The sequence below is a fragment of the Ictidomys tridecemlineatus genome, chromosome 4, assembly GCF_052094955.1.
Source record: "Ictidomys tridecemlineatus isolate mIctTri1 chromosome 4, mIctTri1.hap1, whole genome shotgun sequence".
Taxonomy (NCBI): domain Eukaryota; kingdom Metazoa; phylum Chordata; class Mammalia; order Rodentia; family Sciuridae; genus Ictidomys; species Ictidomys tridecemlineatus.
Genome location: NC_135480.1, coordinates 80,949,197 through 80,961,832, shown reverse-complemented (window position 1 = coordinate 80,961,832; position 12,636 = coordinate 80,949,197). Strand labels below are relative to the sequence as shown.

General features: G+C 43.3%; 1 protein-coding gene across 4 annotated transcripts in view; it reads right to left on the bottom strand.

The window, feature by feature from the left end:
* Amotl1 (angiomotin like 1) overlaps positions 1–12,636 on the bottom strand; it is a 130,189-nt gene that overhangs the window by 24,568 nt on the left and 92,985 nt on the right. For all 4 annotated transcript variants that reach the window (XM_078046885.1, XM_078046887.1, XM_078046886.1 and 1 more), the window contains one exon: positions 1,550–1,695. In XM_078046885.1, coding sequence (XP_077903011.1) covers positions 1,550–1,695 — 146 coding nt within the window. The remainder of the gene's footprint in view (positions 1–1,549; positions 1,696–12,636) is intronic.

Sequence of the window (12,636 nt, the reverse complement as noted above, 5' to 3'; positions counted from 1 at the left end):
GACCTGCACAAGGCCAAACAGTTGATATGTCCTGGGGCTCACATCTCACCTCCACACTTGGCTCTACAGTCTACTTTCAACCACCACAGTAAGCTAGTGTAGGCATGTGCACTGAATTAAGACCTTTCGAAAGAAACTTCAATAAGAACAAGCAGTGAGGCTGGAAGTTAGATACATGAGACGCCACTAAGCAAGGATGTTTCATAAAAACCATGACAAGAAGAAACCCTAATGGTGACTGTAAAGAGCCTGTCTTCAAGGATCCCACAGCCAGCTTTCACTTGAACAGTATAACAATTTAAAAAATTATGATTGTCCTCAGTTCCATACAGAAAGACAGAGCCACAGGAAGTGATTTCAGTGATGACAATAATAAGTCCAGGCCTCCCTTCCTCAGAACAGACCTCCTGTCCTTCAAGGGTTCAGGTCATTTTCTGTGGTGACAAGCGAAATACTCAGCTGCTGCTCAGGATGCTCCCGCTAATATTAGAATCACAGTCCCTACACCGGGTTTCTGAGGCTTCTACTGGGCAAGGCCCTTGTTTACCAAAATCCCTCCTCTCCAGCTGCATTCCCTTCAAGTATTGAGGTTTACGGGGACATCTGAGTTACCTGGTCCCAGGTAACATTTTCTGAAAGGAAAACTTTTTTTTTCTTTTTTTTCAACAACCCACAGTTGCACAGTTGTTGTTTGTATGCCAAAGCATCCAGCTAAGTACTGACGTAGACTGTTTCAGTTAAACCTCTTGCTGACACGGCACATTTGCCTCCCAGGAGGGAATCTGCTCAGGTCATCTCCACAGCACAGGGGTGCCTGTGTCCTCCAGGGAGCTGGATGGTGCGGGCACAGGCCCCTGGCTGCCTGGATGCACCTCCCTTCCTCTCTTGCCTTGACCTCACAGCCAGGCTCCTCTCTGGCTTGAACCTCAGAAATGGTTATTCTGACTGCTTAGTCAGGCTTAAAGGGAAAATGCACATCACAAAAGTTAAGCTGAAGGGTGATTTCATCAGACTCTATTAAATCCGGTGTTTGAGTGGGATCCAAATTTCCTGGACTAGGAGCAGGAGGTACTGTATGGGTCAAGACAACCTCTGGAAATTAGAAACACATCTACAGGATACCACCCCACACTACTCCACCAGAAGGCTTTTGCCTTTTTCTATGTAATCGGGAGCCTAAAGACACAGGGACTGAACTACTTTCCAAAAATCGTTAGTCCCTTCTCTGCACAGGCACCAGTGGTTTCCTGTCCTTATATTTATTGCCAGCTCTGGACACTTGCCTACCAGTGGGCTGCAGGCGGGGCCTAAGGCTGTGAGCTCTTTGCTGATGGTATTCATGTGTGCCTTTCATACTCTGCCTGGCTCTGGGGTGGATAAATGCTGCTTTTATTCATTTATATTTGGGAGGTTTCCCACATCCCTCCCCGGTCTCAACTTCTTGGATCTGGATCTGGTTAAAGTAAGCAGGGGTAGGAAAAGGAAGGGAAGGCCCTCAGGGCTCTGCCTCCCTCCTCCCTGACCCAATCACCCTCCAGCCTGGTCTCACCTCCTCTTCCAGCTTGATGACTCTGGCCTGGGCATTGCTCAAAGCCTGGTCCAGGATCTCAATGTGTCTCCGATGGTCCTCACTCGCAGTGCGCACAGCTGCTAACTCCATCTCTAACTTCTCCTTTTCCTTTAAGAACTCTTTGTCTAGAAGGAGACAAGAACAAAACCACCTCTATCAAAAAAAAGCTCAGTCTCTGGGCTCACGGCCAGTCTACATCTGGCAAGGATTAAAAATAAAAACGCATGCAAACGGTAAAGGATTGAATTACCGCTATTGCTCTCTCTTAATAGTGGTATGTAAGGTGAGGACTTTCTCAAAAACCACTATTAACTCCAGAGACATTCCAGACTGCAGTTAAGAACTAGCCACCTCATGCTCTCCATAACTCACTTCCCTAGAACATTGACTTCAGTGCTTCAAACAGATCAATCAAATCAACCTTGTATCCACTATCTCATTTTATGCCCCACCTCCTCTGCCTCCATTTTCCAAGTCTGTAAAAGTAATGATATGAATATTGTCATTCACAGAAAAATAAACCAAGTTTTGTTTTGTCTGAGGCCAGACAGTAGAGGGGAGTTTCCAGTCCAGGCCTTAATCTCAAGCTGGATCCTCTTTTCATATGACCTGGCCCCACATTTTCTCCTAGTCCTATTCAAGAGACAAAAGGGACCAATGCTTCACAGTCCTTCAAAGGCAATATAAGTGCCAGTGATTGTGATTCTTTCTGCATGTGTAAGCCAGGCTGGGGTGTCCTCAGTTCCTCTCTCCACCTCCCTCTACAGACTGCTGTTCTAGATTAAGCAGGAGTGTTCACAGAGTCATGGGATGAGCAATTTCTTAAGGGAAAATGTGTTTCTTGTTACCAAAGCAATGTATTTTGTTTTTAAAGTAAACTATATGTCATTTATGGTACAGAAAACTCAATGTGAAAGTAAGGGTCAGGAGTTGGTTAAATAGACGACTGTAAACTCTACAACAGAATAGGATGCAGCCATTAAAATTAAATAAGAGAATCTTGGTGACAGAGAAAAAAACTTCACCGTTGATAAAAGGTGGTTACAAAACCACACGCACATACACTATTCCATATTTACAGAAAATAAGATATATCATTGTAAGAGCAATAATCAGAAATTGATTTTGGTGTGCCCATGTCACATCCTAGCAATCCACCCTGAAGCACAGAGTCCCAGTCTGGGTGCGACACCAGCATGTTAACAGTGGTTGTACTCACTCATTATTCCCTCTTACATGTAGTCATTCATTCATTTAACAAATAAGTATCAGAAATTAAAGAGAAGTACTGTGGACTCTGAAGCAATAGAAAGAATGCTGCAGTAAAGGAGCAGAAAGATGTGGTTTTGAAGACAGGGCATGAAAATTAAAAAGACTAGAAGGCTACAAATATCAGATAATAAATCACAACTTTAGAGCCAGAAGGGACTGTAGGAAACATCAAAATTCAGTTCTATCCCCTTTGCTTTATGGGTAAGGAAAGGAAAGCCCGCTGGGGTGGAACCAGGTCCAGAATTCGGATCTCCCGATGTCCTACTACAACGTCCACTGCACTGCCCTCACACTGTGAAATTATGTGGATGGGATCAGAGGGCCATGGAGCAGCTTCTGCTGAATGAGTAAACTTTTAATCTTAAGTAGTGCCTGTGCTTCCTAGAAACAAAATGAGCCCACCAAGATCCTGACCCCAAATAGCACTGCTTTGGGGCTCTTGGTGCTTTATTGCAGTCACCAACTGCCCTCCTCCTTCCCCTTTCAGTGGTATTTGAAATGCTGCCCATGAAACTTCCTTTCCAATCCAAGGAAAATGGGCATGCAAGAGCCTGAACAAATGGGCCAACAGCTGCCCACCACCCACAGCCCTGAATAGGCCACAGCATTTCTTTCTTTCTGTCCAAACTCACTGACATCTGAGCACCAGCTCCCTGGTCAGATAATGTTTCAATGGACAGGGTACCTGCTGGTCTTGTCCAGCCTTGGAGGGCACCCAGGAATTGCTAAGCAGGCACTGCTGGGAATGAACCACTGGATTCCAGGGCCTCTACTTGGTTATTGACCTAAACATAGAAGTTCCTCTCTTTGTTGAGGCTGCTGAGTATACATCAATTTTGATCAGAAGCAGTAAAATGACAGGTGGGACTTATGAACAGGAGCTACAACCAAAATTTCTTGTTCTGAGCAAATTGAGGATTGCAATTATTACCATGACACAATGACAGCTGCCAAGACAGAGTTCTAAATTAACAAATCCCTGCAACACACACGATTCCAGAATTTGCTGTTTCCTTGCTATGTAGTATCATGGAGTGGTTGAAGAATTGAGTTGAACACCAGGAAGACCTGGATTCAAAGCCCAGGCCCACCACTTCCCAATTATGAGGCCCCAGGCAAGGTAATTGGACCTCTCTGAACCTCAGCTCCCTTATCTCCTTGATGAAAATGACAGCATTTGCATCACAGTGTTGTTGTGACACCTCAGTCAGTGTAGACCCATGTAAAGTGCAAAAGACGTGAATATTTTGTATGTTTTATTCTATATTCCCTGGCCCGAAAGAGTGGCTGGCTGAATAATATTGCTGAGTGAGCAAATGAGACTCTCTTATATGCCAAGTTCAATGCCAACTGAACAATAAATTGTAGCTCTTGTTAGCTGTTACACATTCAGCATCCTGTGATATCCCATCAGCCTCGGCTGTACAGCTGTCCACTCTACCTTTGTCCCACTGTTCATGGAGAAGCCACTGCTCATCAGAGGTTTGTACTGACCATGGACTTCCCCAGTTCACTCCCTGCCCAGGCTCCCTGAACCCCACAGTGTGGTGCCAATATTGATTAAACTCCAAAAGTTCTGGAATACTTTGCAGTACATGGGACAAACCATCTCTGTCCTGAGTTTCGTGACTTTGGACTTCATGTTGCAGCTATATCTTTATCGCTCACACTGGCTCAGAGGTATCTGCCCTCTGATAGGAAATAGTAATCTCAATGATCAAGGTTTAAAAACAATGTCCATGACGACAGTGATAATAACAACAATATCTGCTTGTGTTTGTTGAGTGAGTACTGTGTTCCAGGAATGGTTACTTATATCATTCACTTTAATTATTCCCTCGGTATTTCCTTTATTCTGAGTTACTGTATGAGGTAGGCACCATTATTATTCCTATCTTCCAGTTGAGGAAAATGTCACTAAGAATGTATAAGTGACTGTCCCCAAGAAGTGATGCTCATCAATGGGGGAGGCAGAATTTGCATTTGTACCTCTCTAATGCATGCTCACAAGGGCTGCCTTTCCAGAATCACAGAAGCAGGACACGAGATTAAAATATGTCACAAATTGAAGTATGCCATGGTCAGATCATATTTCCCAAAACCCAGCAATTACATTCATGTGCAGAACCATTTACACACATTAATTAAGCAAGCACTGCATGGAGGCAACACAGAATATGGTTAAAAGCTGGAGTCTAGACTTAGGCCACTTAGGTTCTTATCCAGCTCTACCTTACCACCTATGGTTTTGTGACTTTCAAAGTAAGTGAATCTCTATGTGCCCCATTTCCCTTACTTTTTTGGGGGGTGGGGTACCAGGTATTAATCTCAGGGGCACTTGACCACTGAGCCACATCCCCAGTCCTATTTCATATTTATTTAGAGACAGGGTCTCACTGAGTTGCTTAGCGCCTTGCTTTTGCTGAGGCTGGCTTTGAACTTGCGATCCTCCTGCTTCAGCTTCCCAAGCTGCTGGGATTACAGGCATGCACCACCACGTCTGGCTACATTTTCCTTACTTTTAAAGTCAGGTACACAATAGTACTTACTTCAAAAGGGATAATTAAGTACCCAATAAATGTCAACTAGGATAACAATTTGGTTATTATTGCTGTGCCAGGAAATGTGACATATTCTGGGGCTATACGGTGAGTAAGAGGTGCATTCTGTTCTCAAACAGGCAGGAAGAGGCCAGGACATGGAAAAGTGCTGTGACAAGTTACTCTAATAGATGCATGCAGAGGGTGCTATGAGGAGAGAGAAAAGGTCTAGCTAGGCCTGGGGCAAGGAAAGGGAGCCACAGGTGGGGCAGCTGGGTTCCCTGAGTCTTTCAAGACATGAGAACTCTGAGGTGTACAAGAATTTCTCAAGAGTCATCCTTTGGGAGAAGACAGGAGTGAGTCCCCAGCTCCTAGAAAGGGTCACTGAGTGTTTTTTTTTTTCTTTTCCTTTTTTTGAAGGGTCCTTCAGTTTATTACTATCTAAGTCCAATGGGATGGATCTCAAAAAAGGCCAGACTTGCTGTGAATTTTTGGTCAGGCTCCAACGTATATACTGAGAATTCCTAGAACAGGCAAGTTGACACAAGGGAATTCGTGCCCAGAATGGTCTGTTTGCTCAGTGGATACGAATTACCCAGAACAGTGTGGAGCAGGGTTGTTTAGCCTGATGGCTCTGGGCCCACTGCACAGAGGATGTCTGCTTGTACACTGTTTACTCTCGAAACCACAGCGATGGCACAGGCTCCGAGGCCAGGCCAGCCTGGTTGGATCCTGGCACCTTCGCATACCAGTTGACTCTGGACATGTGACTTCACCTCTCTGAGACTCCATCTCCTCCAAGCAAACTAGGGAGCGAGCGCAGGACTGTTGGGAGGCATAAGAGGGCTATCAGTGAAATGCTTACCAGAAGACCTGGCCCGTAGCGGGTACCTGATAAATAATAACAAGAGCTAACGTATATTCCTGGAAACTTACCAGCAGAACCTTCTCTAATCCCCTATCAGTCCCATTTGACAAAGGAGAAATCTGAAGCAAAACTAACTGTGATACTGCTCCAAGGTCTGTGGCCCCACTTGTAGCTCTCGCTTGAGGAAAGAGCAGAAGTGAATGGAAACCAGAACTGGGCCCCCTAATGTGAGGATGCTCCCTCTCCATCCTACCCTCTTCTTTGCCAGTTCAAAGTGGACAGCCTGCTGACACTGTTTCTGTGACCTCTAGTTGAGCACTGAGCTCCACTGAGGCTAGATGACACAGGCTCATCTAGATGACAGGATGGTGGACTCTAGTAAATTCTGTTGAGAAATGCTGAGGGTGGGGTCTGCCTGGGGGTGGGATGTGTTGCCATCTTCTAATTCAGTCGCCAATTATGCTTGGGAATCATGAAGGCAGCAAAGCTGTAACCCGGCCCTTCTAAAGAAAGAATGAATTTCCGAGCTTTTCTAATAATAATGAGTTTTGATGCACTTTTCCTTATGGGCCAGAGAACCGAGGGGTAGAAGAGTCCAGCTGCTGCCTCTCTGACCCAGGGGTGACCTAAGAGATTGATGTTTTTCTCTCTCTTTGCTTCTCTCATCTGGAGCAGAGTTTGACCATTGATTGGATTTGAGGGGAACAGGGTTGGAGCTATTCTGGTGTATACGTGTGTGTGTGTGTGTGTGTGTGTGTGTGTGTGTGTGTGTGTGTGTGTGTGTGTGTGTGTGTTTTGTGGGCATAAAAACAGACCAAGCTAATTCTGTTGCAAATCTCAATTATTTCCCATAATGATAGTCTGTTCAAGCATCTGGTTCTGAGTCAGGTATCTCCCTGGCATTTCTTGGGGAAGGTTCTTATTGCTTTGGATGTAGGAGAAGCAGATGGTAGAGACAGAGTTAAAGGAAGAGGAGGTGGGCACAATTCAACAAACCTTTTCCTGAGATGCCACTGACTAGAAATCTTGTTCTAGTCTGATGAGACTGACTTTGGGGTCCTGTCTCTTGAGACTCATTGAGTGAAATAAGCTTAGACAGAAGAGGCCATAGACAAAGAGGAGGCAAGGTGGAGAGGCTGAGGAGAGACACGGCAGTGTCCAGACCCTCCTGTGCATAATGGCAGTGGAGTTCACTGGGAGAAGGCCTTCCAGAGGCAAAGGCTTCCTAACTTGGATTCTCTCTAGAGTAGACAACTTTCATGGTATCTACCCAGTCAATGCCCCATTCCAAAGAGCTATCCACTGCAATCCTCCTTCTGCAGGGTAAGTTCTGGCAGGAAGCCACATCCACAGCATAAAGCCCTTCCCATCTATCTCTACCTATCGCTCCCATCTGATAGCTGATCCAACCTGCAGGGCCACTAAAGAGGTAGTCCAACCAGTCTCTCATTTGGAAATTTGTAAGTGGGAGCTTGGGAGAAGTGGTAATAGCATGGGCAACCTAGCTGTTTCTCTCTGGGTAAAAACAGAGAAAACCACACTAAAGGGAATGAAGGATCATGCAGATGTATACAGAAAGGTGGATGAGGGTCTATGTGAGGAGAGCAGGAAACACATTCTTACAGTCAGACTCCTAAGTGCAGACTGCGACTTGATTCTCATAGGCTCCTAGCCCTGGGGAGGCCTGCCTACACGTCCTGCCTGTGAGCGCCATTACACACTTATATAAACTTAAAACACAGTCCTCTTATTTGGGCTTAGGCTGGCTCAAGCAGATTTTTCTTTTTAAAATCTGCTGATAAAGATTCTCTGGTAAAACGTGTCTTCGACCTGGAGCCATCCCTGTACTCCAGTGCAGGTTGCCTTGTTGCGGCAGGCAATGGACATACAGGTTATGGGTGGCAGCTAAGTAGGTTTATTGACAGCCACAGGAACGCTCCAGTGAAGGCTAGCTTTAAATGGTTGGAAGAGTAAACTGTCTTTAAATGAACTCTGTAATAGAAAAATTAAAAGCAGGAGATCAAAAAAACCTCTATTCTACAAAGCCCTGGGAGAGACAGGGAAGGAAGGGAGAGAAGGTAATGTCTGGCTGCTATGATCTAGACATGGTTTGAGTCTGACCCCTACAGATTCATGTGCTAGAGTCCTGGTCCTCAGGATGGCAGTGTTAGGATGGTAATATCCTTAAGAGGTGAGCCTAGCAGAATATAATTAAGTCATAGAGGTACTGCCCTCTTGAGATGTGTTTTTGCTCATAGGCTTTGAGAAAGGAGGTTGTTATAAGTGATTCTATTTTTAAAATGGTCCCTCTGGGAGCTGGGGTGGTGGATCAGTGGTAGTGCATTTGCTTAGCATGTGTGAGGCACTGGGTTCGATCCCCCATCACATAAAAAATAAACAAAATAAAAGGTATTGTGTCCATTAAGAAAATGTTATAAAAAATAGTCCCTCTGAATGGCAGATGTACCTTAACACCAGACTGGCTGTGGAAATTATTGTATCTGAGGAAAGAAGAGGTCTGTGCCAGGACTGGTCAGAGGGAGTAATGTGCTGCCTGCAATCATATGTCCTCCCTTCCTTTATTTTAACTTCTGCAACCGCTCCCATTGTCGTTTTTGTGACTTGCTTTGAACAGATCCTTTTTCTCTCTTCTTTTCACCAAACCACAGTTTTTGTAAGCAAGGAGGAAAATTAGTAGCAGATGCAAGCTTATTTTTAATGGTGTAAGACCAAATTTTCTGGACTTCAAACAAACACTTTGACCCCTTCAAAGTTCTCTGGTTCCCTCTAGATACAGCTGTAGGCTCTCACCATAATTCGTGAACTAAAAATAGTTCCAAAAAACTAATTGTTAAGAACCCACACCACAGAGTTACTCATTGTGTTCTGCTTATGTTTTTATTTCATCATCCAGAGAACAAAAAGTTTTATTTCACAGACATTTTGAGAAGATAATTTTTTAGACTCTAAATTCTATTCTTCTCTCAAAAACTTTTGTGTTGGAGGCTAACTAAAGAGGATATCCTAGTTTAACAAACAGACCTTTTATTATAACTGGCTCAAGTTCAAAGATAGAATAAGAAGTCAGAAGCACAGAACATTATTTATCATCTGAATACTTTATTATTAAGTCACAGTACTGAGTTAAATTATTTGCAACCAAATAAGATTTCTAGTACAAAACTTTTTGCTATCCAGGATTCCTCCCATGGTAAAAAATGTAAAATTCTTCACTCACCAGGGGATAATAGAATTGACTTTTTGGAAAAAGGGAAGGAAAAAAAATAAGAAAAAGGAGGTCCCAATTCTAGCTGTGGTTTAGTCCCAATTTTCCAGTGTGGAATCTTGGGCAAACCACTTGATTACTCTCAGTTGCAGTTTCAGCTTTTGCAAAATGTGGATGCTATACTGAGCTCCAAAGTCACCGGGAGTTCAATGCTTCTCTCATTCCAGCCTCTCTCCACCCATCTGGCCCAGTCAGAATGGCCTGGGTTCCAAAATCTGTTTGCTCCATTTACCAGCTTGTATGAAGATGGCCAAGTTACTTAATCTTCCTGTGCCTCGGTTTCCTTACCTGTAAGATACCTGTAATACCGACCTCAAAGGACTGCTTGGAGGATTAAGAAATAATGTCCCTGTGCAGGCTAGCATAGTGCTTGGCTCTAGTAAGTGCTTGATTAGTATTGGTCTCTGTCACTCTCGTGATATGACCACACCAGGACCAGAAGGATAGTGACTGGGTTCAAACTTGCAACTCCACCTGAGGATGAGCTTTTAACCAGCAGGTCAAAACCATGAGGACACTGTTACTCACAGTGACAATGAAACTCTTGCTTCAGAGGACACATGCATTGCTTGTGATCAGACATGCAACTTTTAAGATATTCTCCATAGTTGATAATCAAACCTGCCCAACTCATCTCATGACAGGATGCTATGGCAGGAACTCGTGGCCCCACTGAGAGAGCCCTCTCTCTCAAGGCAACAAACCCTCATGGCTAACCACAAGACTAGAACTGCCCAGCACTGTCTACATTGTTGGCTAATTTGGGATCCTCACTGGGTAACTAAGATTTGTGACTGCATTTCTATGTATCTTTGTTTTCTCAGTTTTTCTAAAATGATCATAATCATGCTCCCCTGATATGGGATTACAAAAGAATGAACAATTATATCCTTTTTGAAATTAAGGCAATTTACAAAGTAAGATCTAGGGAACACTTCTGAAGTTCCTAATTTTGATTCTTCTTCGATTCTCCTTTTGCTGGGGTCCCTTCTTCATCTTCCTCTTCTATAACAAGTGCCTGGAATTAAAGGCAGCAAACTCTGGCTGTGGGCCTAATCCAGCCCACAGCCTGTTTTTGTAAATAAGGTTTGATTGGGACATGGCCACACCCATTTGTTAATGAATCATCAGTGGTGGCTTTTGGGCAAGACACAGACTTGAGTAGTTGTGGCCTCAGAGCCTGCAATATATACATGTGGCCCTTAACAAAGTTTGCTGACCATGGCTAGCACACAGCTAGTTCATAGTAATTAACTTTTAACTACTTGTTTGAACAAATAATAATGATCATCATTTCATTCAACATTGAGCAAATATTTGTTAAATGTCTCTAAGCACTATGCATTGGGCCAAGTTCTGGAAAAACAATGAGCTGGGGCTACAATGGTGATGATGACAGACAGACAGGGCCCCTGCACTTCGAGTGCATACAGTTCAAAGGGAGAAAACAGAAAATGATTATCCAAACAGTTTCTTATTTGCACTCGTGATGAGTGTTTACTAAAAAAAAAAAAAAAAAAAAAAAGTACAGGACGTTGGGGAGTATATAAAAGGATCATCTAACCTTATCATCTCAGAAAGTCTTCTCTAAGCAACTGCCATTTAAGTGGAGGCTGCCCATGGATTTCCTGGTTCTAAGTCATTAGGAAAAGTGAGGGTTCCTTGATACCACTTGTGATGCAAACAGATTTTGGTCTGTTTCGCAGTCTGGCCTTACTCTATTTATCTGTCCTGCTATGCAGTGCAAGGAATGCAGACCATAAAGAAGCTTAAGAGGCCCAATTTTTCAAAATAATAGCAGGAATGCCAAGCAAACAGTAATTTTAAGACCTTCAGTGTGAAAATCAAAACCCATGTTCACTTGCTATAGACAATATCAATTAATGACCAAGAAATGGTTAATGACCAAGATATCAATACATGACCAAGAGACAGTTCTTCAATTAGATCTGCTTGTTAAGTATGGAAAATCAGAGCCTAAATTGAGTAACACTAATTTTCACACTTGGGGAGAAGATACGATTGAACATAAACAGATACCCTGCAGACGGTGTGCACTTCTGGTTGTCATGAAAGCTTGAAGTTCCTCAGTGTTGCCTGTCAAGGTTGATCAAGTGGCTTAAGTGCTCACATGCTCTGCCTTCCAAATTCAGCAAGGCTAAGGCTAAGTAAGGCATGCAGGCATTTATTGGGAACACAGCCCATTCCCCTTCCCTAAAAATTGGCACGTCCCTCCAGAGGTGGTGAGTACTAAAATAGATGCAAGGGGGCAGGAAGAAGTGCTGCAGAACTATGTATTTCATAAAGTCTCCTTTATTTCCTTTCTCTGGCTATCCTCAGAATCATGTTCGTTAAACTGGGAGAGTCATACTTTAAAGGAAATGGAGGTACAAGGAGGTTTAGTATTTAACTTCAGGTCACTAAACACATTAGTAAAACACCAGGAATCAGAAGATGCAGGAGTGAAGTCCAGCCTATTTGCTTGGGCCTGTGCCTATAAAACCAAGTTTTAGAACCACAGTCCAACTAACTAAAGAGATCATTTATAAGGAGAACCAGTTAATTTAGAGCAAGAAAATCTTGATCAAAATGATCCCGCTTTGGCCGGCTTCGAGGGCCAGTCCTTCTCCTTTGCCCATGGTGCTGATCTGTGGTATCTAGCATGGTCTATGGATTGGTCAGTGTGAGCATCTGACTGGTTGCTATAAAAACATTTCTATGCCACAGTGAACTCTCACCATTAACAGAGCACAATAAAGAGGAGTCAAGGAAATTAAAAAAGAGCTAAGTTTACCAACTTTCTCAAAAAATACTGTTTTTAATAATAAAAACTTTCTCTCCCTTGGATATTCTACTTGGAAAAAAGAAAGGAGAAAAAGAGTAAAACAAAAAAATAAATTTGGGTGTTTTAAAGTTACTTCTATTGTAACAGTATTATTTTAATAATTTCACCAACTCACTGAAGCAACAGAGTACAACCTAGAGCATCTTCCCACAGACTGGAGACACTGAATTTAAAAGAAAGTTTGGGTATTGATGCTGCATAAGGAGGATTTCAGCCTTGTTACTTGAACGTTTTAGTTTTATTCATTTCCTCAAG